At 51.9% G+C, this 27,563-nt stretch overlaps 1 protein-coding gene across 1 annotated transcript; it reads left to right on the forward strand.

The window, feature by feature from the left end:
• Nucleotides 1-26,701, forward strand: LOC135291257 (uncharacterized). The gene is made up of 21 exons (XM_064405291.1): nucleotides 1-12; nucleotides 561-692; nucleotides 2,316-2,447; nucleotides 4,071-4,202; nucleotides 5,826-5,957; nucleotides 7,581-7,712; nucleotides 9,336-9,467; nucleotides 11,091-11,222; nucleotides 12,846-12,977; nucleotides 14,601-14,732; nucleotides 16,645-16,779; nucleotides 17,051-17,380; nucleotides 17,777-18,047; nucleotides 19,859-19,922; nucleotides 20,604-20,652; nucleotides 21,420-21,532; nucleotides 22,134-22,251; nucleotides 22,939-23,038; nucleotides 23,492-23,688; nucleotides 25,020-25,157; nucleotides 26,536-26,701. Exons 1-21 carry the CDS (start codon nucleotides 1-3, stop codon nucleotides 26,611-26,613), a joined length of 2,793 nt encoding a protein of 930 aa, XP_064261361.1. The 3' UTR covers nucleotides 26,614-26,701.
• The last annotated feature ends 862 nt before the right edge of the window (nucleotides 26,702-27,563 follow it).

Raw genomic sequence — 27,563 nt, forward strand, 5'->3', positions numbered from 1 at the left:
ATGGATGCTCAGGTGACAGCGCTCAGCACAAGGGCTGTTGCCCTGTCAAACATGGCCTCACTGCATGCCAGTGCTTTAGAGGCTGGAGTAGCTGAGGCTTCCATGCTGTGGCTTCTGCGTTTTTTGGTGTGCTAGGAGGAGAAGTCCTTTTCGTTTTCTCCTTCTCCAGCCAGAAAGCGGGCTTCTGCACAACATTTGCTGCCCTTTTCCAGCACAGGATGGCATTCTGATGCAGTTGTAGTTTTCCCTGTCTGCAGCAGCAATAGCAAAGGCCTTGCCGGCTCTTTGCTCCTTGTCCATTTGAGAGCTGGCAAGAAATAGAAGCTCCATTTTGCAGAGACAACGTTGCTTGCTGATAGCAGCCAAGGAGGAATCTGAAATTCATAGCCATATCGTGTTCTGTTGAATTGGCCCATTTTAATCTGGTTGCAGTGACTTAGAAAACCGTTGCTAACGCAGCTGATGATTCCTCCTTAGAAGATGTGGTTGCAGATGCCAGGAGAAATGAGTTTAGATATGATAGGTAACGGCCTGACCCTCACGCTTCTCTCTTGCCACAGGTGACGAAAGCAACAGCCGTCTCTCCCGTGGTTCCCTCTGCTCCTGGACAAGAAACCAAAGAGGAGCAAAGGGAGCAAGACAAACAAAAGCGGCCGTCTGTGGTGACAGCCCAGGCTGATGCTTCCAAGAAAGTAAGTGCCAGTTGTGGGTGGTGCTGTCTTTAGGGCAAGGCAGAGGTGCAAGTTTCCAGGCAGCCAGCACTTGCTGTTGCTGGCGGAGGAGGCTGAGTGCTGGGGTCCTGCAGGACGTAGCCATTTCCTGCAGGCAGTGACAGCTGGAAGTTGGCCTTTGAGCTGTCCTGTTGAGGGCTGGGTGAGCTTTTGGCTGCCTGGCTCAGTGAAGCTCTATGTCTGGGCTTCTGCAGTGCATTGGCCAAGGGCACAGGTGGTGGGGCTGGCGGTCCCAGGGATTTGTTTCTTTGTTTTTCCCTAGTGGAAAGGTGTGTTTGGCTTGAGGAAGTGTTGTGCAGTTTTCTAGAGGAGTTCTTCACTTGTACAGACTCTTTTGGCCCAGCGGTCTGTTGGCTTTAGATAAGCTGCAAGGAGAAGAGTGTGCTGTCCGTGAAGCTGTGGGGGGCCGTCCTTGTTCCGCGTGGCCAAGGAAAGGAAGCGCGTAGTCGCCAAGGCTTCTTGTGAGGCAAAAGGCAGAAGTAGGGAGATTCTGTGGATCCCTTTAGCGGTGAAGTCTGCAGCTTAGGAAAGTGCACTGGAGCCTGGAGTGGGGGTGAAGCTGCAAGTCCTTGAGTGCTGTCTTGCGTTGTAGAGAAGAGGAAGGACATGTTGAAATGGAGGATGCAGTATTTGAAGTCAGATGGGCAAGAGTGTGGCTGGCGAGCTGCGTGGGCCAAAAGGAGCCAGGGCTGCTGGTGGTGAGGAGCAGCTGAACGCGAGGCAGCGTGTGGCCAGGAGGCCAGAAGGCCAAGGGCATGGTGGGCTGTGTCAGCAGCAGAGGGGCGGCAGGAGCAGGGCAGTGAGCGTCGGCCTGTGCTGGGCAGCGCTGCGGCCACAGGGGCAGCCAGTGCTGTGTGCAGTTGTGGGCCCCTGTGAAGCAGAAAGTCATGGAGGGGCTGGAGCGTGTGAACAGAAGGACACGGGAGCTGGGCAAGGGTGTGGAGCATAAGCCCAGGGAGGAGGTGCAGAGGGAGCTTTAGCCTGGACAAGGGGACGCTCGTGAGGAACCTTCAGGCAGACTTCCATGGATGCCCAGGTGACAGCGCTCAGCACAAGGGCTGTTGCCCTGTCAAACATGGCCTCACTGCAGGCCAGTGCTTTAGAGGCTGGAGTAGCTGAGGCTTCCATGCTGTGGCTTCTGCGTTTTTTGGTGTGCTAGCAGGAGAAGTCCTTTTCGTTTTCTCCTTCTCCAGCCAGAAAGCGGGCTTCTGCACAACATTTGCTGCCCTTTTCCAGCACAGGATGGCATTCTGATGCAGTTGTAGTTTTCCCTGTCTGCAGCAGCAATAGCAAAGGCCTTGCCGGCTCTTTGCTCCTTGTCCATTTGAGAGCTTGCAAGAAATAGAAGCTCCATTTTGCAGAGACAGCGTTGCTTGCTGATAGCAGCCAAGGAGGAATCTGAAATTCATAGCCATATCGTGTTCTGTTGAATTGGCCCATTTTAATCTGGTTGCAGTGATTTAGAATGCCGTTGCTAACGCAGCTGATGAGTCCTCCTTAGAAGATGTGGTTGCAGATGCCAGGAGAAATGAGTTTAGATATGATAGGTAACGGCCTGACCCTCATGCTTCTCTCTTGCCACAGGTGACGAAAGCAACAGCCGTCTCTCCCGTGGTTCCCTCTGCTCCACGACAAGAAGCCAAAGAGGAGCAAAGGGAGCAAGACAAACAAAAGCGGCCGTCTGTGGTGACAGCCCAGCCTGATGCTTCCAAGAAAGTAAGTGCCAGTTGTGGGTGGCGCTCTCTTTAGGGCAAGGCAGAGGTGCAAGTTTCCGGGCAGCCAGCACTTGCTGTTGCTGGCGGAGGAGGCTGAGTGCTGGGGTCCTGCAGGACATAGCCATTTCCTGCAGGCAGTGACAGCTGGAAGTTGGCCTTTGAGCTGTCCTGTTGAAGGCTGGGTGAGCTTTTGGCTGCCTGGCTCAGAGAAGCTCTATGTCTGAGCTTCTGCAGTGCATTGGCCAAGGGCACAGGTGGTGGTGCTGGCAGTCCCAGGGATTTGTTTCTTTGTTTTTCCCTAGTGGAAAGGTGTGTTTGGCTTGAGGAAGTATTGTGCAGTTTTCTAGAGGAGTTCTTCACTTGTGCAGACTCTTTTGGCCCAGCGGTCTGTTGGCTTTAGATAAGCTGCAAGGAGAAGAGTGTGCTGTCCGTGAAGCTGTGGGGGGCTGTCCTTGTTCCGCGTGGCCAAGGAAAGGAAGCGCGTAGTCGCCAAGGCTTCTTGTGAGGCAAAAGGCAGAAGTAGGGAGATTCTGTGGATCCCTTTAGCGGTGAAGTCTGCAGCTTAGGAAAGTGCACTGGAGCCTGGAGTGGGGGTGAAGCTGCAAGTCCTTGAGTGCTGTCTTGCACTGTAGAGAAGAGGAAGGACATGTTGAAATGGAGGATGCAGTATTTGAAGTCAGATGGGCAAGAGTGTGGCTGGCGAGCTGCGTGGGCCAAAAGGAGCCAGGGCTGCTGGTGGTGAGGAGCAGCTGAACGTGAGGCAGCGTGTGGCCAGGAGGCCAGAAGGCCAAGGGCATGGTGGGCTGTGTCAGCAGCAGAGGGGCAGCAGGACCAGGGCAGTGAGCGTCGGCCTGTGCTGGGCAGCGCTGCGGCCACAGGGGCAGCCAGTGCTGTGTGCAGTTGTGGGGCCCTGTGAAGCAGAAAGTCATGGAGGGGCTGGAGCGTGTGAACAGAAGGACACGGGAGCTGGGCAAGGGTGTGGAGCATAAGCCCAGGGAGGAGGTGCTGAGGGAGCTTTAGCCTGGACAAGGGGAGGCTCATGAGGAGCCTTCAGGCAGACTTCCATAGATGCCCAGGTGACAGCGCTCAGCACAAGGGCTGTTGCCCTGTCAAACATGGCCTCACTGCATGCCAGTGCTTTAGAGGCTGGAGTAGCTGAGGCTTCCATGCTGTGGCTTCTGCGTTTTTTGGTGTGCTAGCAGGAGAAGCCCTTTTCGTTTTCTCCTTCTCCAGCCAGAAAGCGGGCTTCTGCACAACATTTGCTGCCCTTTTCCAGCACAGGATGGCATTCTGATGCAGTTGTAGTTTTCCCTGTCTGCAGCAGCAATAGCAAAGGCCTTGCCGACTCTTTGCTACTTGTCCATTTGAGAGCTGGCAAGAAATAGAAGCTCCATTTTGCAGAGACAACGTTGCTTGCTGATAGCAGCCAAGGAGGAATCTGAAATTCATAGCCATATCGTGTTCTGTTGAATTGGCCCATTTTAATCTGGTTGCAGTGACTTAGAATGCCGTTGCTAACGCAGCTGATGAGTCCTCCTTAGAAGATGTGGTTGCAGATGCCAGGAGAAATGAGTTTAGATATGATAGGTAACGGCCTGACCCTCATGCTTCTCTCTTGCCACAGGTGACGAAAGCAACAGCCGTCTCTCCCGTGGTTCCCTCTGCTCCAGGACAAGAAGCCAAAGAGGAGCAAAGGGAGCAAGACAAACAAAAGCGGCCGTCTGTGGTGACAGCCCAGCCTGATGCTTCCAAGAAAGTAAGTGCCAGTTGTGGGTGGCGCTCTCTTTAGGGCAAGGCAGAGGTGCAAGTTTCCGGGCAGCCAGCATTTGCTGTTGCTGGCGGAGGAGGCTGAGTGCTGGGGTCCTGCAGGACGTAGCCATTTCCTGCAGGCAGTGACAGCTGGAAGTTGGCCTTTGAGCTGTCCTGTTGAAGGCTGGGTGAGCTTTTGGCTGCCTGGCTCAGAGAAGCTCTATGTCTGAGCTTCTGCAGTGCATTGGCCAAGGGCACAGGTGGTGGTGCTGGCAGTCCCAGGGATTTGTTTCTTTGTTTTTCCCTAGTGGAAAGGTGTGTTTGGCTTGAGGAAGTATTGTGCAGTTTTCTAGAGGAGTTCTTCACTTGTGCAGACTCTTTTGGCCCAGCGGTCTGTTGGCTTTAGATAAGCTGCAAGGAGAAGAGTGTGCTGTCCGTGAAGCTGTGGGGGGCTGTCCTTGTTCCGCGTGGCCAAGGAAAGGAAGCGCGTAGTCGCCAAGGCTTCTTGTGAGGCAAAAGGCAGAAGTAGGGAGATTCTGTGGATCCCTTTAGCGGTGAAGTCTGCAGCTTAGGAAAGTGCACTGGAGCCTGGAGTGGGGGTGAAGCTGCAAGTCCTTGAGTGCTGTCTTGCACTGTAGAGAAGAGGAAGGACATGTTGAAATGGAGGATGCAGTATTTGAAGTTAGATGGGCAAGAGTGTGGCTGGCGAGCTGCGTGGGCCAAAAGGAGCCAGGGCTGCTGGTGGTGAGGAGCAGCTGAACGTGAGGCAGCGTGTGGCCAGGAGGCCAGAAGGCCAAGGGCATGGTGGGCTGTGTCAGCAGCAGAGGGGCGGCAGGAGCAGGGCAGTGAGCGTCGGCCTGTGCTGGGCAGCGCTGCGGCCACAGGGGCAGCCAGTGCTGTGTGCAGTTGTGGGGCCCTGTGAAGCAGAAAGTCATGGAGGGGCTGGAGCGTGTGAACAGAAGGACACGGGAGCTGGGCAAGGGTGTGGAGCATAAGCCCAGGGAGGAGGTGCTGAGGGAGCTTTAGCCTGGACAAGGGGAGGCTCATGAGGAGCCTTCAGGCAGACTTCCATAGATGCCCAGGTGACAGCGCTCAGCACAAGGGCTGTTGCCCTGTCAAACATGGCCTCACTGCATGCCAGTGCTTTAGAGGCTGGAGTAGCTGAGGCTTCCATGCTGTGGCTTCTGCGTTTTTTGGTGTGCTAGCAGGAGAAGCCCTTTTCGTTTTCTCCTTCTCCAGCCAGAAAGCGGGCTTCTGCACAACATTTGCTGCCCTTTTCCAGCACAGGATGGCATTCTGATGCAGTTGTAGTTTTCCCTGTCTGCAGCAGCAATAGCAAAGGCCTTGCCGACTCTTTGCTACTTGTCCATTTGAGAGCTGGCAAGAAATAGAAGCTCCATTTTGCAGAGACAACGTTGCTTGCTGATAGCAGCCAAGGAGGAATCTGAAATTCATAGCCATATCGTGTTCTGTTGAATTGGCCCATTTTAATCTGGTTGCAGTGACTTAGAATGCCGTTGCTAACGCAGCTGATGAGTCCTCCTTAGAAGATGTGGTTGCAGATGCCAGGAGAAATGAGTTTAGATATGATAGGTAACGGCCTGACCCTCATGCTTCTCTCTTGCCACAGGTGACGAAAGCAACAGCCGTCTCTCCCGTGGTTCCCTCTGCTCCAGGACAAGAAGCCAAAGAGGAGCAAAGGGAGCAAGACAAACAAAAGCGGCCGTCTGTGGTGACAGCCCAGCCTGATGCTTCCAAGAAAGTAAGTGCCAGTTGTGGGTGGCGCTCTCTTTAGGGCAAGGCAGAGGTGCAAGTTTCCGGGCAGCCAGCATTTGCTGTTGCTGGCGGAGGAGGCTGAGTGCTGGGGTCCTGCAGGACGTAGCCATTTCCTGCAGGCAGTGACAGCTGGAAGTTGGCCTTTGAGCTGTCCTGTTGAGGGCTGGGTGAGCTTTTGGCTGCCTGGCTCAGTGAAGCTCTATGTCTGAGCTTCTGCAGTGCATTGGCCAAGGGCACAGGTGGTGGTGCTGGCAGTCCCAGGGATTTGTTTCTTTGTTTTTCCCTAGTGGAAAGGTGTGTTTGGCTTGAGGAAGTATTGTGCAGTTTTCTAGAGGAGTTCTTCACTTGTGCAGACTCTTTTGGCCCAGCGGTCTGTTGGCTTTAGATATGCTGCAAGGAGAAGAGTGTGCTGTCCGTGAAGCTGTGGGGGGCTGTCCTTGTTCCGCGTGGCCAAGGAAAGGAAGCGCGTAGTCGCCAAGGCTTCTTGTGAGGCAAAAGGCAGAAGTAGGGAGATTCTGTGGATCCCTTTAGCGGTGAAGTCTGCAGCTTAGGAAAGTGCACTGGAGCCTGGAGTGGGGGTGAAGCTGCAAGTCCTTGAGTGCTGTCTTGCACTGTAGAGAAGAGGAAGGACATGTTGAAATGGAGGATGCAGTATTTGAAGTCAGATGGGCAAGAGTGTGGCTGGCGAGCTGCGTGGGCCAAAAGGAGCCAGGGCTGCTGGTGGTGAGGAGCAGCTGAACGTGAGGCAGCGTGTGGCCAGGAGGCCAGAAGGCCAAGGGCATGGTGGGCTGTGTCAGCAGCAGAGGGGCAGCAGGACCAGGGCAGTGAGCGTCGGCCTGTGCTGGGCAGCGCTGCGGCCACAGGGGCAGCCAGTGCTGTGTGCAGTTGTGGGGCCCTGTGAAGCAGAAAGTCATGGAGGGGCTGGAGCGTGTGAACAGAAGGACACGGGAGCTGGGCAAGGGTGTGGAGCATAAGCCCAGGGAGGAGGTGCTGAGGGAGCTTTAGCCTGGACAAGGGGAGGCTCATGAGGAGCCTTCAGGCAGACTTCCATAGATGCCCAGGTGACAGCGCTCAGCACAAGGGATGTTGCCCTGTCAAACATGGCCTCACTGCATGCCAGTGCTTTAGAGGCTGGAGTAGCTGAGGCTTCCATGCTGTGGCTTCTGCGTTTTTTGGTGTGCTAGCAGGAGAAGCCATTTTCGTTTTCTCCTTCTCCAGCCAGAAAGCGGGCTTCTGCACAACATTTGCTGCCCTTTTCCAGCACAGGATGGCATTCTGATGCAGTTGTAGTTTTCCCTGTCTGCAGCAGCAATAGCAAAGGCCTTGCCGGCTCTTTGCTCCTTGTCCATTTGAGAGCTGGCAAGAAATAGAAGCTCCATTTTGCAGAGACAGCGTTGCTTGCTGATAGCAGCCAAGGAGGAATCTGAAATTCATAGCCATATCGTGTTCTGTTGAATTGGCCCATTTTAATCTGGTTGCAGTGATTTAGAATGCCGTTGCTAACGCAGCTGATGAGTCCTCCTTAGAAGATGTGGTTGCAGATGCCAGGAGAAATGAGTTTAGATATGATAGGTAACGGCCTGACCCTCACGCTTCTCTCTTGCCACAGGTGACGAAAGCAACAGCCGTCTCTCCCGTGGTTCCCTCTGCTCCAGGACAAGAAGCCAAAGAGGAGCAAAGGGAGCAAGACAAACAAAAGCGGCCGTCTGTGGTGACAGCCCAGCCTGATGCTTCCAAGAAAGTAAGTGCCAGTTGTGGGTGGCGCTCTCTTTAGGGCAAGGCAGAGGTGCAAGTTTCCGGGCAGCCAGCACTTGCTGTTGCTGGCGGAGGAGGCTGAGTGCTGGGGTCCTGCAGGACGTAGCCATTTCCTGCAGGCAGTGACAGCTGGAAGTTGGCCTTTGAGCTGTCCTGTTGAAGGCTGGGTGAGCTTTTGGCTGCCTGGCTCAGAGAAGCTCTATGTCTGAGCTTCTGCAGTGCATTGGCCAAGGGCACAGCTGGTGGTGCTGGCAGTCCCAGGGATTTGTTTCTTTGTTTTTCCCTAGTGGAAAGGTGTGTTTGGCTTGAGGAAGTATTGTGCAGTTTTCTAGAGGAGTTCTTCACTTGTGCAGACTCTTTTGGCCCAGCGGTCTGTTGGCTTTAGATATGCTGCAAGGAGAAGAGTGTGCTGTCCGTGAAGCTGTGGGGGGCTGTCCTTGTTCCGCGTGGCCAAGGAAAGGAAGCGCGTAGTCGCCAAGGCTTCTTGTGAGGCAAAAGGCAGAAGTAGGGAGATTCTGTGGATCCCTTTAGCGGTGAAGTCTGCAGCTTAGGAAAGTGCACTGGAGCCTGGAGTGGGGGTGAAGCTGCAAGTCCTTGAGTGCTGTCTTGCACTGTAGAGAAGAGGAAGGACATGTTGAAATGGAGGATGCAGTATTTGAAGTCAGATGGGCAAGAGTGTGGCTGGCGAGCTGCGTGGGCCAAAAGGAGCCAGGGCTGCTGGTGGTGAGGAGCAGCTGAACGTGAGGCAGCGTGTGGCCAGGAGGCCAGAAGGCCAAGGGCATGGTGGGCTGTGTCAGCAGCAGAGGGGCAGCAGGACCAGGGCAGTGAGCGTCGGCCTGTGCTGGGCAGCGCTGCGGCCACAGGGGCAGCCAGTGCTGTGTGCAGTTGTGGGGCCCTGTGAAGCAGAAAGTCATGGAGGGGCTGGAGCGTGTGAACAGAAGGACACGGGAGCTGGGCAAGGGTGTGGAGCATAAGCCCAGGGAGGAGGTGCTGAGGGAGCTTTAGCCTGGACAAGGGGAGGCTCATGAGGAGCCTTCAGGCAGACTTCCATAGATGCCCAGGTGACAGCGCTCAGCACAAGGGCTGTTGCCCTGTCAAACATGGCCTCACTGCATGCCAGTGCTTTAGAGGCTGGAGTAGCTGAGGCTTCCATGCTGTGGCTTCTGCGTTTTTTGGTGTGCTAGCAGGAGAAGCCCTTTTCGTTTTCTCCTTCTCCAGCCAGAAAGCGGGCTTCTGCACAACATTTGCTGCCCTTTTCCAGCACAGGATGGCATTCTGATGCAGTTGTAGTTTTCCCTGTCTGCAGCAGCAATAGCAAAGGCCTTGCCGACTCTTTGCTACTTGTCCATTTGAGAGCTGGCAAGAAATAGAAGCTCCATTTTGCAGAGACAACGTTGCTTGCTGATAGCAGCCAAGGAGGAATCTGAAATTCATAGCCATATCGTGTTCTGTTGAATTGGCCCATTTTAATCTGGTTGCAGTGACTTAGAATGCCGTTGCTAACGCAGCTGATGAGTCCTCCTTAGAAGATGTGGTTGCAGATGCCAGGAGAAATGAGTTTAGATATGATAGGTAACGGCCTGACCCTCATGCTTCTCTCTTGCCACAGGTGACGAAAGCAACAGCCGTCTCTCCCGTGGTTCCCTCTGCTCCAGGACAAGAAGCCAAAGAGGAGCAAAGGGAGCAAGACAAACAAAAGCGGCCGTCTGTGGTGACAGCCCAGCCTGATGCTTCCAAGAAAGTAAGTGCCAGTTGTGGGTGGCGCTCTCTTTAGGGCAAGGCAGAGGTGCAAGTTTCCGGGCAGCCAGCACTTGCTGTTGCTGGCGGAGGAGGCTGAGTGCTGGGGTCCTGCAGGACGTAGCCATTTCCTGCAGGCAGTGACAGCTGGAAGTTGGCCTTTGAGCTGTCCTGTTGAAGGCTGGGTGAGCTTTTGGCTGCCTGGCTCAGAGAAGCTCTATGTCTGAGCTTCTGCAGTGCATTGGCCAAGGGCACAGCTGGTGGTGCTGGCAGTCCCAGGGATTTGTTTCTTTGTTTTTCCCTAGTGGAAAGGTGTGTTTGGCTTGAGGAAGTATTGTGCAGTTTTCTAGAGGAGTTCTTCACTTGTGCAGACTCTTTTGGCCCAGCGGTCTGTTGGCTTTAGATATGCTGCAAGGAGAAGAGTGTGCTGTCCGTGAAGCTGTGGGGGGCTGTCCTTGTTCCGCGTGGCCAAGGAAAGGAAGCGCGTAGTCGCCAAGGCTTCTTGTGAGGCAAAAGGCAGAAGTAGGGAGATTCTGTGGATCCCTTTAGCGGTGAAGTCTGCAGCTTAGGAAAGTGCACTGGAGCCTGGAGTGGGGGTGAAGCTGCAAGTCCTTGAGTGCTGTCTTGCACTGTAGAGAAGAGGAAGGACATGTTGAAATGGAGGATGCAGTATTTGAAGTCAGATGGGCAAGAGTGTGGCTGGCGAGCTGCGTGGGCCAAAAGGAGCCAGGGCTGCTGGTGGTGAGGAGCAGCTGAACGTGAGGCAGCGTGTGGCCAGGAGGCCAGAAGGCCAAGGGCATGGTGGGCTGTGTCAGCAGCAGAGGGGCAGCAGGAGCAGGGCAGTGAGCGTCGGCCTGTGCTGGGCAGCGCTGCGGCCACAGGGGCAGCCAGTGCTGTGTGCAGTTGTGGGGCCCTGTGAAGCAGAAAGTCATGGAGGGGCTGGAGCGTGTGAACAGAAGGACACGGGAGCTGGGCAAGGGTGTGGAGCATAAGCCCAGGGAGGAGGTGCTGAGGGAGCTTTAGCCTGGACAAGGGGAGACTCATGAGGAGGCTTCAGGCAGACTTCCATAGATGCCCAGGTGACAGCGCTCAGCACAAGGGCTGTTGCCCTGTCAAACATGGCCTCACTGCATGCCAGTGCTTTAGAGGCTGGAGTAGCTGAGGCTTCCATGCTGTGGCTTCTGCATTTTTTGGTGTGCTAGCAGGAGAAGCCCTTTTCGTTTTCTCCTTCTCCAGCCAGAAAGCAGGCTTCTGCACAACATTTGCTGCCCTTTTCCAGCACAGGATGGCATTCTGATGCAGTTGTAGTTTTCCCTGTCTGCAGCAGCAATAGCAAAGGCCTTGCCGGCTCTTTGCTACTTGTCCATTTGAGAGCAGGCAAGAAATAGAAGTTCAATTTTGCAGAGACAGCGTTGCTTGCTGATAGCAGCCAAGGAGGAATCTGAAATTCATAGCCATATCGTGTTCTGTTGAATTGGCCCATTTTAATCTGGTTGCAGTGACTTAGAATGCCGTTGCTAACGCAGCTGATGAGTCCTCCTTAGAAGATGTGGTTGCAGATGCCAGGAGAAATGAGTTTAGATATGATAGGTAACGGCCTGACCCTCATGCTTCTCTCTTGCCACAGGTGACGAAAGCAACAGCCGTCTCTCCCGTGGTTCCCTCTGCTCCAGGACAAGAAGCCAAAGAGGAGCAAAGGGAGCAAGACAAACAAAAGCGGCCGTCTGTGGTGACAGCCCAGCCTGATGCTTCCAAGAAAGTAAGTGCCAGTTGTGGGTGGCGCTCTCTTTAGGGCAAGGCAGAGGTGCAAGTTTCCGGGCAGCCAGCACTTGCTGTTGCTGGCGGAGGAGGCTGAGTGCTGGGGTCCTGCAGGACGTAGCCATTTCCTGCAGGCAGTGACAGCTGGAAGTTGGCCTTTGAGCTGTCCTGTTGAAGGCTGGGTGAGCTTTTGGCTGCCTGGCTCAGAGAAGCTCTATGTCTGAGCTTCTGCAGTGCATTGGCCAAGGGCACAGGTGGTGGTGCTGGCAGTCCCAGGGATTTGTTTCTTTGTTTTTCCCTAGTGGAAAGGTGTGTTTGGCTTGAGGAAGTATTGTGCAGTTTTCTAGAGGAGTTCTTCACTTGTGCAGACTCTTTTGGCCCAGCGGTCTGTTGGCTTTAGATAAGCTGCAAGGAGAAGAGTGTGCTGTCCGTGAAGCTGTGGGGGGCCGTCCTTGTTCCGCGTGGCCAAGGAAAGGAAGCGCGTAGTCGCCAAGGCTTCTTGTGAGGCAAAAGGCAGAAGTAGGGAGATTCTGTGGATCCCTTTAGCGGTGAAGTCTGCAGCTTAGGAAAGTGCACTGGAGCCTGGAGTGGGGGTGAAGCTGCAAGTCCTTGAGTGCTGTCTTGCACTGTAGAGAAGAGGAAGGACATGTTGAAATGGAGGATGCAGTATTTGAAGTCAGATGGGCAAGAGTGTGGCTGGCGAGCTGCGTGGGCCAAAAGGAGCCAGGGCTGCTGGTGGTGAGGAGCAGCTGAACGTGAGGCAGCGTGTGGCCAGGAGGCCAGAAGGCCAAGGGCATGGTGGGCTGTGTCAGCAGCAGAGGGGCAGCAGGAGCAGGGCAGTGAGCGTCGGCCTGTGCTGGGCAGCGCTGCGGCCACAGGGGCAGCCAGTGCTGTGTGCAGTTGTGGGCCCCTGTGAAGCAGATAGTCATGGAGGGGCTGGAGCGTGTGAACAGAAGGACACGGGAGCTGGGCAAGGGTGTGGAGCATAAGCCTGGGGAGGAGGTGCTGAGGGAGCTTTAGCCTGGACAAGGGGAGGCTCATGAGGAACCTTCAGGCAGACTTCCATAGATGCCCAGGTGACAGCGCTCAGCACAAGGGCTGTTGCTCTGTCAAACATGGCCTCACTGCATGCCAGTGCTTTAGAGGCTGGAGTAGCTGAGGCTTCCATGCTGTGGCTTCTGCGTTTTTTGGTGTGCTAGGAGGAGAAGCCCTTTTCGTTTTCTCCTTCTCCAGCCAGAAAGCGGGCTTCTGCACAACATTTGCTGCCCTTTTCCAGCACAGGATGGCATTCTGATGTAATTGTAGTTTTCCCTGTCTGCAGCAGCAATAGCAAAGGCCTTGCCGGCTCTTTGCTACTTGTCCATTTGAGAGCTGGCAAGAAATAGAAGCTCCATTTTGCAGAGACAACGTTGCTTGCTGATAGCAGCCAAGGAGGAATCTGAAATTCATAGCCATATCGTGTTCTGTTGAATTGGCCCATTTTAATCTGGTTGCAGTGACTTAGAATGGCGTTGCTAACACAGCTGATGAGTCCTCCTTAGAAGATGTGGTTGCAGATGCCAGGAGAAATGAGTTTAGATATGATAGGTAACGGCCTGACCCTCACGCTTCTCTCTTGCCACAGGTGACGAAAGCAACAGCCGTCTCTCCCGTGGTTCCCTCTGCTCCTGGACAAGAAACCAAAGAGGAGCAAAGGGAGCAAGGCAAACAAAAGCGGCCGTCTGTGGTGACAGCCCAGCCCGATGCTTCCAAGAAAGTAAGTGCCAGTTGTGGCTGGTGCTCTCTTTAGGGCAAGGCAGAGGTGCAAGTTTCCGGGCAGCCAGCACTTGCTGTTGCTGGCGGAGGAGGCTGAGTGCTGGGGTCCTGCAGGACGTAGCCATTTCCTGCAGGCAGTGACAGCTGGAAGTTGGCCTTTGAGCTGTCCTGTTGAAGGCTGGGTGAGCTTTTGGCTGCCTGGCTCTGTGAAGCTCTATGTCTGGGCTTCTGCAGTGCATTGGCCAAGGGCACAGGTGGTGGTGCTGGCGGTCCCAGGGATTTGTTTCTTTGTTTTTCCCTAGTGGAAAGGTGTGTTTGGCTTGAGGAAGTGTTGTGCAGTTTTCTAGAGGAGTTCTTCACTTGTACAGACTCTTTTGGCCCAGCAGTCTGTTGGCTTTAGATAAGCTGCTACGAGAAGAGTGTGCTGTCTGTGAAGCTGTGGGGGGCCGTCCTTGTTCCGCGTGGCCAAGGAAAGGAAGCGCGTAGTCGCCAAGGCTTCTTGTGAGGCAAAAGGCAGAAGTAGGGAGATTCTGTGGATCCCTTTAGCGGTGAAGTCTGCAGCTTAGGAAAGTGCACTGGAGCCTGGAGTGGGGGTGAAGCTGCAAGTCCTTGAGTGCTGTCTTGCACTGTAGAGAAGAGGAAGGACATGTTGAAATGGAGGATGCAGTATTTGAAGTCAGATGGGCAAGAGTGTGGCTGGCGAGCTGCGTGGGCCAAAAGGAGCCAGGGCTGCTGGTGGTGAGGAGCAGCTGAACGTGAGGCAGCGTGTGGCCAGGAGGCCAGAAGGCCAAGGGCATGGTGGGCTGTGTCAGCAGCAGAGGGGCAGCAGGAGCAGGGCAGTGAGCGTCGGCCTGTGCTGGGCAGCGCTGCGGCCACAGGGGCAGCCAGTGCTGTGTGCAGTTGTGGGCCCCTGTGAAGCAGATAGTCATGGAGGGGCTGGAGCGTGTGAACAGAAGGACACGGGAGCTGGGCAAGGGTGTGGAGCATAAGCCCAGGGAGGAGGTGCTGAGGGAGCTTTAGCCTGGACAAGGGGAGGCTCATGAGGAACCTTCAGGCAGACTTCCATAGATGCCCAGGTGACAGCGCTCAGCACAAGGGCTGTTGCTCTGTCAAACATGGCCTCACTGCATGCCAGTGCTTTAGAGGCTGGAGTAGCTGAGGCTTCCATGCTGTGGCTTCTGCGTTTTTTGGTGTGCTAGGAGGAGAAGCCCTTTTCGTTTTCTCCTTCTCCAGCCAGAAAGCGGGCTTCTGCACAACATTTGCTGCCCTTTTCCAGCACAGGATGGCATTCTGATGTAATTGTAGTTTTCCCTGTCTGCAGCAGCAATAGCAAAGGCCTTGCCGGCTCTTTGCTACTTGTCCATTTGAGAGCTGGCAAGAAATAGAAGCTCCATTTTGCAGAGACAACGTTGCTTGCTGATAGCAGCCAAGGAGGAATCTGAAATTCATAGCCATATCGTGTTCTGTTGAATTGGCCCATTTTAATCTGGTTGCAGTGACTTAGAATGGCGTTGCTAACACAGCTGATGAGTCCTCCTTAGAAGATGTGGTTGCAGATGCCAGGAGAAATGAGTTTAGATATGATAGGTAACGGCCTGACCCTCACGCTTCTCTCTTGCCACAGGTGACGAAAGCAACAGCCGTCTCTCCCGTGGTTCCCTCTGCTCCTGGACAAGAAGCCAAAGAGGAGCAAAGGGAGCGAGACAAACAAAAGCGGCCGTCTGTGGTGACAGCCCAGCCTGATGCTTCCAAGAAAGTAAGTGCCAGTTGTGGGTGGCGCTCTCTTTAGGGCAAGGCAGAGGTGCAAGTTTCCAGGCAGCCTGCACTTGCTGTTGCTGGCGGAGGAGGCTGAGTGCTGGGGTCCTGCAGGACGTAGCCATTTCCTGCAGGCAGTGACAGCTGGAAGTTGGCCTTTGAGCTGTCCTGTTGAGGGCTGGGTGAGCTTTTGGCTGCCTGGCTCAGTGAAGCTCTATGTCTGGGCTTCTGCAGTGCATTGGCCAAGGGCACAGGTGGTGGTGCTGGCGGTCCCAGGGATTTGTTTCTTTGTTTTTCCCTAGTGGAAAGGTGTGTTTGGCTTGAGGAAGTGTTGTGCAGTTTTCTAGAAGAGTTCTTCACTTGTACGGACTCTTTTGGCCCAGCGGTCTGTTGGCTTTAGATAAGCTGCAAGGAGAAGAGTGTGCTGTCCGTGAAGCTGTGGGGGGCCGTCCTTGTTCCGCGTGGCCAAGGAAAGGAAGCGCGTAGTCGCCAAGGCTTCTTGTGAGGCAAAAGGCAGAAGTAGGGAGATTCTGTGGATCCCTTTAGCGGTGAAGTCTGCAGCTTAGGAAAGTGCTCATCGTCAGAGGAGCTAGGAGGGCCTGGGCTTTATTTGTTATTGCAGCAACTTTAGCATTGCCATTGTGCTTGAATCAAAGAGAAGAACTTGCCTTAGCACAGATGCACAAGGAGTGTAGTTCCCAGTGTAATGCTCTGGATCAGTTAACTTTCCATAAGAACCTACACACTCCATATTCCCCTGGAGTGTGGTTTATTGAAACAACCGGACAGCAATCTCAGGAATGCTGCTGACCGGTGCAGTGTCTACCAAGTGTTGATGTTTATAGCAATAGACAGGACAGTTAAGCGATATTATAGTAGTGAGATCTATCTGTCTAGCTTTATCTATCTATCTATCTATCTATCTATCTATCTATCTATCTATCTATAACATTTACGTAATTTAAGTTTCCCGTCTCTGGTCCAAGGATGTTGGAGGTGAAAACCTCACCTAAAGCATCCCTTTCAGGAAAGGATTAGAGACCTGTTCCATCGACTGATTCTGAGCAGGCAGCGGTTCCCCCCTCCAAATATGGTGTTTTTTCCCCTCAGAGCCATTTTCCTCCTCTGGCCTCTTCTGCCCTGAAGTCCCCAGTTAATTCTTTAAATTTCTGCCTGTCCTAGAGAGGTGGAACAATTCCATGGTTCAGTGGTGTTTGGTGACTCTGGTCATACATGCATTATATGACACATGGTTTCCTTCACTGGCATCCCCAGGGGTGTGTAAGTGTATTCGTTATTGGGGCCTTATGAGAGTCTCTGTTACTGCTGGTCAGAATTCTCAGCTGACAAAAGAGGGAGAAGAAACACCTTGGTCCTCTTCCATACACTGAAGTGGCCATAGAAGCTCTATGACATCCGTCAGAGGATCTTTGCACGCATCCTTATCTCCTGTATGGCCAGGGTTTCTAACAGGAGTGCAGACGTCAAAAGCAGGAATGCTGGCACAGGCCTGAAGAGAACGTGAACTGTAGAAGTGTCTCTCCCAAGCGGTGAGCTCAGCCAGGAAGCCACCTGCAGAGCCAGGATGGAGCTGTGGGACAGGGCTGGGTGTCAGTCACTACTGAAAGACAAAGAGGACACAGCAGAAACAGAGGGGGCCCTCACCAGAGCCTTGAGAAATGCCACACCTTCCCTGTGAACTGTCTTAGAGGCTGTTGGAGCTTCAGTCCCAGATGGCCCCTGATTGTAGTGCCAGGGTCATTTTGGAATCTGTGCCTCCCCCCAGGAAGAAAATGACCCAGGAGAGCAGCACCACAGTGCTTTGGGAATGTGTGAGCCCATCAGCCTTTGAGTCTTGGCCCACAAATGTCATATGGGAAGGTGAAACCCATCTCCTCTTGCTTTCTGTGCAGGTCCTTCTAGTGAAAGAGAAAGAGCACTTTGCTTTATCAGAGATGCCATGCCAGGCTCAGGGAGAGCTGTTCCCAGCCCAACAGCAGGAAGAGCAGCTCAGGCAGCAGGTGGAAGAGCCACAGCAGAATGGCCAGGTAAGCCTGACTGGCCAGGTGACAGAGGGAAGGGCAGAGAGAGGGGCATAAAACGGAGCTCTTGGGACTGAGGAGGCCAGGAGTCCCACAGGCACTGAAAGCACAGAGCCTTGGAATCTGCAGAGATCAGCACCGGGACAGGAGGTTTTCAGTGGAAGCAGAGGTGGATAGGGAAGCAGAAAGAAGTGGCTGAATAGATGTGAGGTTGCAAGAGGAAAAAGCTGAGCCTGATGACAGCTCCCAGTCACTTGCTCTGCATTTGTGTGTACAGAACATTAAGGCAGAGCCACAAGCAGAGCTGCCCGAAGCTCAGAGTGCCATCATGGTAGTGAAGAGGAGGAACAAAAAAGACATGAGAAGAATTCAAGAAGAGATGAATCTCCAGCACAGGGGCGATCAACAAAACCAGGTAAGTGAGAGAGTGGCAGCCACTTCTCTCACGAAACTTCCTCTCTATTTTCTCCAGACCATCAAGGAAGATGTGCAGGCAGAGCTGCAGAAAACTGAAGCTAGGATGAAGGTATGGGAGAAGAGGCTGGAGGAAGAAATGAAAATCATCACAGAGGAAGTTAATTCCCTCCCTCAGGCTCTACAAAATCAAGTGAGTGAAGGAGTGCAGTCACCAAACTGGTGCTTTCTGCCCTTCTTGCCTTTCCACTGCAGAGCAGAAGGGAGTGGGATGATGTTTCTGAGTGCCATCCTGCTCTAGTGTGTATCACAGTCACTCTGAAGGACATTTCCTGCTGTGCTGAATCTCCGCTGCTGCCCTGAACAGTGGCCTTCTGGCCAGAAGTCATTCAAATTGATTCCTCCTGGCCTGTTCCTGCTCTCTTTCTTGAGATGTTTTTAGAGTGGAACAGGGTGCCCCAGATGGAGGATTGAAACAAGCTGTCTGTATCCCTCGTAAATCAGTTCCTTCCCTTTCCTCACAGTCGATGACCCTTGGCTGACAGGGACAAGCTGTAGTCTCTGACTGCTTTGTTCTCTTTGACTTGAGGTGGAAGTGTTGCTATCTCGCCTGGCAGCCTGCGAAGACTTCCAGCAACCAACTGGTGATGAAGAGCCTCAAGGTTGGCGTGAAGAACAGGAACAGTGCCCACCAGAAGTGCTAAATTTTCAGCATAACTACATGGGCTCTGGCAGTAAACCTGCTGCCGCAGCAGCATTACCTCCAGGAACCCATTCTGTCAAACCTGGGAACTCGATCTTGGGCAGTTCCTTCATGTCTTTAAGACAGAAGATTGAGAAGGGGTACCTGGAGATGCTGGGTATGTCTGGTGTATTTCTTGTCTGAAGGACAGTGTATTCTGTGCAGGTGTCAGCATAGCTGTACCAAATGCTCCTCCTGAATTTGGTGTCCCACTGGGGTCATTTAGGACTCCCCACGGAACTGCTGTGCTCTGAGGCAGCGAGAGTGCTCTGGGTGTTCCTGCTGTCTCTGAGGGCAGCTTGGAATGGCTTGGCTTTGCCTGAGCTTCCCTCTCTGCTAAATGCTGAAGCAGGGATTGTTCTTGTATCAGCAGAAGGCTTTGAGCTAGCAAATCATCTAGACAAGTCCTGTGTGCTAGTGGCCAAACTGAACAGAATTCTTAGCTTCCTAAATTCTCCTTAGACTCCTGACTTCCAACCAGTCATCAGAGAAAAAAAACTTCACAGAAATTCACTGGTTTTGGAATTTTGTCTTTTTAGTTGGGGATTTTTTTTTTCCTTTGGGGGGGGGGGGGGGAGTGAGGTGTTATTGTGTTTTTTATTATTTGTTGGGGTTTTTTTTGTTTTTTGTTGTTGTGGGGTTTTTTGGTTGTGTTTTGTGTTTTTTTGTTGTTGGTTAATGGGGTATTTTTGGTGGAGTTGGTTTCTCTCCATCCTGAAGAAACCCTTCTGCCCCATGTCTTACTGATGTAATTTTTATGACTGTTAATGTTACCACTACTACATCTGCAGTTTATTTTCATGAGAATGCTATATTTTTGTTAATAAGGGAATGCTAGTTTTTTGTCAGTAAGACCTACTTTGAAAGAACATCATGTTACAGACAAATAAAGAGCAGGAGGTGTTTTCCATGTGCCTCTGAAGAAAAAACAGATACTTTTATAACAACCTTTTTTTAATATTCTGGTTTTATGCTTATAAAGATGTGTCCAAGAGACACATCCAAGTGGCGTGATCAGATAAAACTTTACTGGAGGCACTTCTCAGGAGAGAGCCTCCAGTCCACCCATGGTATATTCCTCAGATCCATGGCACTTTTTCATACCTGTTTCCCAATCTTTCCCATGACTCTTAGAATCCTACCCATTGGCCCAAGCCCTGCTCAGATCACTCTCTAGGAAAACACATCAATTCCTTTGTGATTCTGCAGCACAACCCCATCAATCTGCTTCTTGCCCATAACAGCTGCCAGTTCTGTGCTCTCAGATAAGTCCTGGTGGGGCTGAGAGCAGAGCCCAGTGGATTCTAGGTCTACTATCACCTGTCGGGACAAAAAGGCCATTGATCTGGACCTCGCTGTGTCTGATCTCAAAACCCATCCTGTTGTGTCCTGAATGGGGGCAACAGCTTGTACGGGGCTCAGGCTGCCTGTGGCTTCTTCCCACTTCTTGTCAGTGTTCCCTGCTTGGGCTTTGCCAGCCTTGTTGTGGTAGCTGCCCTGCCCCTGAGGGCTGGTGGGACTGCAGAGGGTGGAGCCTTCCTTAGCTGGGAGAGGGGCATCTTTGAGCTCAGCCTGCTGATAAAGGGTGAGGGTCCTGATGCTGAAAGCCCTGTTGGAATTGGTTGTAGCTTGAGTTGCTATGGTTTACAAACAGAAAGGTGGAGAATATGTCTTCCTCTCCTGGGAATGCATCTCCCTGTGCTTTGTTTCCTGTCAAAAGAACTCTTTAAAGAACGGGACAAAATCAGGCTCTGTGCCAGCCATCTGCACTGCAGGGCTGCCTGTCCTGTTGCTGTTGTGGTTTGTTGTTGTTGTTACCCAGCTAACCACAAAGGGCTCAGAGCCCCAGACAGTGGGGCTGCCTTTTCTATCTCCTAGAAGCAGATATCTCTGCTTTAAAGTGAGCATCTTGCATTTTGTTTCCCTCAGGGAGAATGGTAAACATGGAAAATCCCACAATGAAATACACGGAACTGGAACACATTGGCAGCGGGTGAGTCTAACCTCAGTTACTTCTACACAGCCATGGGCCAGGTGTTTTTCTGGTGGAATGTCTATCCAGCATGAAGTCAGGCCAGCTGCAAACATGTTCACACACTGGGGATAGATTGTCCCATCTCCCAGTGCTACTCAGAATTTGTGTGTGCTCAGAAGGCTTTGTCAGAGACATCTCCATGCTGCTGAGGTCTTGTCTGCATCAAGGAATAGGACCTAGAAGATCTCCTTGTCTCTCAAGTGTGGGACAGCTCTGTGTTAATTTCTCTAGCATTTTTGTATGTCTCAAAATCTTACTGCTACACTAATGAAAAAAGAAGAATCTTGTTTGCCTGAAAGAGCAATCTACCCCCTATCAAAGCTGTCAAATAACAGTTCTCAGGAACATTTCTTTCCCATGGTTTGCTGAAGGAAATATTCTGTGGTCACGAGAGGAACCATACAGTTTAGACACTGAAACCCAAGATGAAAGAAAAAACTCCCTTTAGAAGTTGAACCCCAGTGCTTCAGGAACAGGCCCAGTGCCCATGCACTTGAGAGGAAAATGCATCATCTGCCTTCTGGCAGAGCCCTCTGCATCCTGCAGGTTTTTAGCACTTACAGCAGAGATCTCCTGTGTGGGCTGGCTTTCACTCGAAGAGCTAAACATCTCCTTTCTCTGCTTCTGTTTTGTTTCTAGGTCTTTTGGAAATGTGGTTAGAGCACTCAACAATGCTACAGGGGGAGAGGTAAATGTCAACAGCCCCCACAGAGTTTGCTGCACTTGAGGGCTTTCCCTTCTGCTGTGAGCTGTGGCTGGAGTTTTGGGTAGTGCCGTGCTAAAAAGGCACAATAAGCACAGACTGGTGCCAGCCTGCAAAATACATTTGGGGCTTTGTCCTTCTCAGCTGCCAGAAGGAAGGCGTGGAGAGCAACGGTTCCTTTCAGAGAAGGACGCGCTCACTCGCCCTCCATGGCTAAAACAAGGTGGTGCCTTAGAGCACCTCACTGCCCTTTGGGGCTACAGCTTCAGAGTCCTGAATTCTCATTTCTGGCTGCCAGCAAATACATCTGAAAGTTACTGGTAGTTCCTTAGCCACCTGCAGTGCTGCACTTGGGAACTGCACATAGGGAGAGATCTGCAAGGCGTCCCTAAAAGCCCTAAGCCCTGCCCATAGCCCAGAATGTATCCACAGAGTATTAAGGCCTGGATTACTTCTTCTGAATCCCATACAAAGCAGCAGAGAGTGTGGTCAGAGGTTTGTGGCTGATGGTTGACACACCACTCTTAGCACGTGAACAAGGCAAAACGTCAGTAGCCCCACATGTCCTGTAACTGTCCCCCAAGGGAGCAGAGAAATGGGCTGTTGGAATGTCCGTTCCTAATTACTGCAGTGCCTAATCACGAGGCAGTTTGGCACAGCTCGGCTGTGTCATTGCAAAATCACTCGCTCCATGTGTGTTGTGCTCTTGTGCCACCAACTTTTCAAGTCACGGATTTTCAATGTCATTTTAGGTGGCTATAAAGAAAATAAATCTTCAAGAACTGAGGAAAAAGCAACTAACCTTTCATGAAATCATGATCATGAAGAAGCATAGGAGTCCCAGTGTTGTGAGTTATTTAGACAGGTGAGAGGTCATGGCTTTATCCCATGAATGTGCGTTTACATACAGCAAACATGAGAGGTTAAAAACTCACTTTGGTCAGTGGCAGAAAGTAGAGCTGTTAATTATTATTTATTAATATTTCTCTACTCATCTCCAGTGGATGAGAAGAGAGTGCAGCTTGTCTGCATGAGTCTTCTCTGGCACAAGTAGTTTGAAAATTATTCAAAAATTATTCAAAACCTGGATCAGCTGTATCTTACTAAGTCAATACCCTTGAAGTTCACTGCCTCCACATTTTTTGGGGATTGATTATTTAAAGTTTCTTAAATGCTGATTAACCACCCTAAAGTGGATTTCCCTTAGATCCTTGCCCCTCTTTGCCATTGCTATGCATGCCAGGAAGACTAGGTGCTTATTTCCAGAAGCACCATGCCTGACAGATTTTTTATCTGGGCTGTTACTAAACTGCACTTTTCACTTGCTGGCCATCTTAGCCATCTCCTTTTTCACAGCTGTGCCTTTCTCCTTGAGACTGCACAGACTGCAAAAAATGCACAGCCTAGATGGAATGTCTATTCCTGCCATGCATGTTTATCTCCATGCCTTTGATTCCTTCTTTCAGCCACCTTCAGGGTGAGGAACTCTGGCTGGTTATGGAGTACATGGACGGAGGCACCCTGGGCGATGTCATCAGCAAGACCAACTTGTCTGAAGATGAGATGGCAGCCATCAGTCGGGAGGTCAGCAATCCCATCTGTGCTTCCCAGGGCTTGGGCAGGATTGTCTGGGAAACAGGGGCTCACAACAGGAGAGGTTTCATGTGCCAAGCTTTGCTTCTGTGTTGCTGCTATGCTATGGGCAAGTAAAAGCATCTCAAGTGAAAGGCCTGCCAGTGGCCCTGCACTCACTGTACTCAGTTCTTGTACTTTTATCTCCTGCTGTTGTGTTCTCGCTCTGCCTCTTGTATTTGCTGTTCTCCATCTTGCCTCCCTAAACTTTTGTCTGTCTTCACTGCACTCCTTGCCTCTAAAAGCAAAGGTGCTGGTGGCAGGATATGAAAGGAACAGCAAAGGAAAAGAGAGAGACTTGTTTCTCTCAGTCCTCAGCTAAAAAGAATTTTGGAGTGCACCCAAAATGCTGTTTGCTTCTGAGCACATCCCCTGCAGCAGCAGTCATCCTGGCTGGATTGCAGGGGACAGTCCACAACAGCAGGTGCTGCTGCTCTTTCAAAAGCTGATATGCCTTTCCTTAGAAAGGTCCTGCTCTGCAAGTGTTGGAGCAGCAAGCTCTTCCTCTCAGTGGCACTGTGTTCTGCCATTACTCCCCATTCCTCTGGAGAGGGAATTTTTTTGATTCTTTGTGTCCTTTCTTGTGTGATGAAATCACATCACTTACTTTTGTCCTCCTGTTTCTGTTTCCTCTCTCAGTGCCTGCAAGGACTGGATTTTCTCCACTCAAACTACGTGATCCACCGAGATGTAAAGAGCACCAACATCCTTCTCAGAACCGACGGCTCTGTCAAGCTGGGTCAGTATATTCTTGGTCAGGTGCAGCATTCCAGGGATGTGGGGCTGCGGGGCTGCTTTGAGTGGCTGCCAGTTCCCCAGAAATGGTGCTGGTGGCAGTGCAGGGACACCCGCTGTGAGCTGGTGACACAGTTACAACATGTACAAAGGCATGACAAGGAACAAGCAGTCAAGAGTGGCATTGCTCTGTGTGTGTCCCTTCTAGAGGAAGGGAGCTACAAGTCTAAAGCTTCCAAAGAACAAAGGCCACTGCTGGAGGCAGCATAAAAAATGTGGGGATTTTTTAAGTCACCAGTGCCATATTTCCTTGGCTAAAATCCTGAGAAAACAGAGCAGGGACAGTTGTCCAGGAGATTCAACAGCGCATTTTCAAAGTTCTACTGGGAAATTCTTTTGCTTGGTTTCCTAATTGCACAGAATTAAAATAAAACCAGTTATTTTGCTTTCTCCTCAGCTGATTTTGGCCTCTCTACTCGGCTCACCCCTAAGCAGAGTAGAGGGTGCGTGGTAGCTGGGACTCCTTGGTGGATGGCGCCTGAAGTGGTGACGCATCAACCATATGGCCCCAAAGTGGACATATGGTCTTTTGGAATTGTGGGAATTGAAATGATAGATGGAGAACCTCCTTACTGGAACCAAAGTCCTGCCTTGGTAAGGAGCAAATACTCACTGATCCCGCTGTCTTTCTCACCTTTCCCTTGTCCTGCGTGCCATTGGACAAAATCCCATTGCCATCTGCTGGAGCTACTTCCACCAGGTCTCCTCCTAAAAATGTCCCTGCAACACATCAGCATCTGCTGTAGCTTTGGTTGCATCAGTGGGGGAGCTCAAGCCTTCTCACATGCAAACAAACTCCATTCTCAGGCAGCATTTTCCTTTGGGTTATATGTGTTTCCGGTTCTTTTGTCTGTGTAGATGGCCCCAACAACAGGAAACAAGCATCTTAGAACTGCTGTTAGCTTTTCAGAAATGAAGGAAGGAAACCCAAACCCAACAACGTTTCTAAAACTGTGGTTTTTAGAGAGGAACCTAACCCACTGTGCAGTTTCTTCTCTCTGGGAAGCTTGCCTGAAACCAGGGCAGAGGCCACAGAGTCTCTTTAGCTTTTGGTGCAGTGCTGCTGAAACATTTAGTGACCGTGTTTCTCTCATGGCCCAAGCCACGTTCTCCACATCACCAAGCCAGAGCCTGGTGATGTGGAGAGCTTGACAAAACCTCCCATTTGTTTCCTGGCACTTTCTGGGACGGGCCTACCATTAATGCATTGACTTGAGTATCCAAATGAGCAGAGGGTGACCATAGGGATGGCACCTCTCCTTCTTCTGACCACGAAAAGTTTTGCTTTGCTGCATAATGGGAAGCCGAACTTTTCAGACAGCTGAGAGACAGAGCTGCAGATGTTTCCTGTGTGCCCAAGCAGGCATTTTCATCCCAATACATTTGTGCGGGCATCTTAACGTGTCTGAGTTGAATATAAGATTGTAGATGTTAGTTTCCTTACCTGGGGATTAACTGATGGATTTCCTTTCTTTCCTTGAAATTACCATTGTTTTCAAGAACAAAGCAAAAAGCTTGATGAGTTTTGTTCCACGGCAGCTGTGCTTAAGGGACCAGGAAGCACTGCAGAGATGCCTTTCATGTACTAATCCTTGGAATTAGTTAGGATAGCAAAGCAAAGTCCCTGTTCCAAAAAGTCTGTCAAGATGGTGTGATTCCTCAGAGAAGCAAACGTGCTTTTGTTGAGGTAGTTCCCACTGAGTAGGTGAGTCAATGAAATCAGCTGCCAAGGCAAGATCTGCAGGATGTTGGAAAAGCTGTGGCTGCATCAGGGTTTGGATTTTTGGTTGGTGAAAGAAAGGCATCTCTGGGTCTCTGCCCGGGCAGTAACTGCCACTGAAGAACAGAGGTTAAACAAAGGGACTGGGAGAGCAGTTAAAGATGTGAAAGCAGCAGGTGGAGCCTCGCGTTCCCTTTTTCTCCAGGTTAAACACCTGATAGCTACAGTAGGGACCCCACAGCTGCGGCAGCCCAAGCTCCTCTCAGCTTGGCTGCATGACTTCCTGAGCTGCTGCCTGCAGGCAGATGAGGAGCGGCGCTGGTCTGCCAAGGAGCTCCTGCAGGTAAAATGCAAAGGGGCTGCAGGTGAAACAGAGTGCGAGGGATGGGCTCCTCCTCCACTGAAGTCCAAGGCATCAGATGAGCCCCCTTCCTCCTCACCTCCACTCTTGGTGCTGTTGAAACGAAAATGGTGAGGCGTCCTAGACTGGGCTGGGCTGGCAGGGCCCTGTAAAGGTCATCTGGTGCAAGTGTCCTGCAATGAGCAGGGACATCTTTAAAGAGTTCAGGTTGTTCAGAGCCCTTTGCCACCTGACCTGGAATGGTTCCAGGGAGGGGACACCTACAAGTTCTTGGGGCAACCTGTGCCAGGGTGGCACCGTGCTCCGAGTAAGCAAATTCTTCCATCTACCTACTCTGATTAGATCCCCTTTGTGTTTAAAAATATTTGCCCACATCATATTCTTAATTGTCCTGTTGAAAAAGATGTCTCCCACTTTCTTCAAAGCCACACTTGAGTTTTGGAAAGTGGCAATACGTGGCTCCCTGGGGCCTGTTCTTCACACAACTGAATAACTCCACCTCTCTCCGCATTTCATGAGAGGACAGGTACACTGTCCTCTGATTATTTCTGTTGCCCTGTTTTGTATTTTGGTGGTGTGTTCCATTTTATCTAATGGCAAAAGAATTGAAGTAGAGCAATGCAGGGTACAGAGACATGAAACCGTTGTGCAGGAAGCCAAGGAATCCAATCCTGGCTGAGCTGTCAGAGATTTGGCTGTGGGCAGGAGGGGCTGTGGGGGGCTCACTGTGAGCCTCTGAGGATCCCTGTTTTTTTCCCCTCTGGTTTGTGCCCCCCCTTAGAGATTTCTGTCATGCAAATAGGGACAGCTGAGAGGGACTCGTCCCAGCCCCATTTGCTGCCTGGCACAATCAAGCAGACAGGAACTGGCCCAGGGTTACTGCCAGGTTGTGTGGCAGAGAGGGAACTGCAGCACCCAGTGCCACTGGGCTGTCCCTGCTGGGAAGGAAGGTGCCATCTGGCACAGAAGGGGCAGGGCATGGAAAGGCAGACACTACTCTGTCTCTCTGTGGAAATCAGCACAATGCCTGTCTTTCAGAGGCAGGGACCTATGTGATTCATTGGAGTTTCCTGAAAGGAAGAAACCCCAGGGACAGAAAGCACCATTTCTAGAGCACTGGCAGGGCAAAAATCCCAGCAAGATGAAGACATCCCAATAAACAGATGAGTGGGATTCTGGGCCAGGTTTGCTTGTGATGGCAAGGTCCTGCACATGATGATTGAGGAGCAGGTGGTCCCAGCGTTCTGCTTTCTGGGTCTTTCTAGGAACTAGAGGAATTCTCATTGAGCCTGTGAAGCACTGAGCTTGGAAATTCATGGTTCACTGTTCTTTGTTGTTTTGTTTTTTTTCCTGTGGACAGCATCCATTTGTAGTATCAGCCAAGCCAGCATCCATCCTGGCACGACTCGTCATTTCAGTCCAGAAGAGGAGGAAGTAGGAGACAAGAATGCAACAATTATGTCCACAATCTTAGGATTGGAATTAAATAAAGTTTCATTGGAATTAAATAAAGTAACATCAACTCATTTGGAAGATTCCCCTCCTTCTGACCCCTTCAGAAAAGTCAGCGTTTCCTTCTTGTTTTTATTGGTGCTAAATCACACTTATGGCTTCTTTTGTATGGTTTGTAAGTGGGGAAGCCTCTTCTTCATTCATCCTCTCCAGACCACACTGCCTTTGCAATATGACCCACTGGCCTGTTTTTGCCCAGCTGTGGTATTTCTAGTTGAGGCAGAAAGGGCAATGGCATTTGCAGGAAAAACCAAAGGAGTGGGGCAGCCAAGACATCCTGTGCAGATTCAGGCTGCAGCTGTGACTCGAGTACATTTGGGTTCCTGCCACTTGGATTTGTATCCCCAGGTGCAATCTCTTTGGCAGAAGGAGAGCCTTGCTCAAGTGAGAAAGCAGAAGGATCAGAGCGGGGGCTCTGAAAGGTCTCCTCTGGTGCAGAGCTGGCAGCACCTGTGAGGTGAGAGCGGGCCCGGCCTTGGCCGGGGTGCAGCCCCAGCAGAGGCCTGGCAGAGCCCGGAGCAGCCTGAGCCTGGGCAGAGGCAGGCTGGAAGGAGGCCCTTGGAGCTGCACGAGGCAGCAGCCGGGCCCTGGGTGCCTCTTGCTGGCAGCGGGCGAATCCTCCGCTCTCAGAGCCCAGCTGGCAGCTGGCTGCTCCCGAGGGGAAGCGTAGCCGTGCTGGGCACAGCCCAGACTGGAGGCATTGGCCATCGAGTCTGCCCAGGAGCAGAGAAAGGCCAGGGGCAGCCGAGGGCCGGTGGCCTGGCTGAGGATTCCTACTCTTGTGCCGGCTGCCCTGTGACTCCTGGCAAAGGGCAGCAGTGTGTGCAGCACTCTGGGCAGCGGCGCAGGGAGCCGGGCTGCTGGGCAGGCTGGAGC

The sequence above is a fragment of the Passer domesticus genome, chromosome Z (assembly GCF_036417665.1).
Source record: "Passer domesticus isolate bPasDom1 chromosome Z, bPasDom1.hap1, whole genome shotgun sequence".
Lineage (NCBI taxonomy): Eukaryota > Metazoa > Chordata > Aves > Passeriformes > Passeridae > Passer > Passer domesticus.

What these genes read in the sequence shown, in the direction of transcription:
- LOC135291257 (XM_064405291.1), top strand. An exon ending in AGCCTGATGCTTCCAAGAAA is followed by an intron (nt 14,733 to 16,644) that starts GTAAGTGCCAGT and finishes CTTTCTGTGCAG; the next exon opens with GTCCTTCTAGTGAAAGAGAA. An exon ending in GGGGTACCTGGAGATGCTGG is followed by an intron (nt 18,048 to 19,858) that starts GTATGTCTGGTG and finishes TGTTTCCCTCAG; the next exon opens with GGAGAATGGTAAACATGGAA.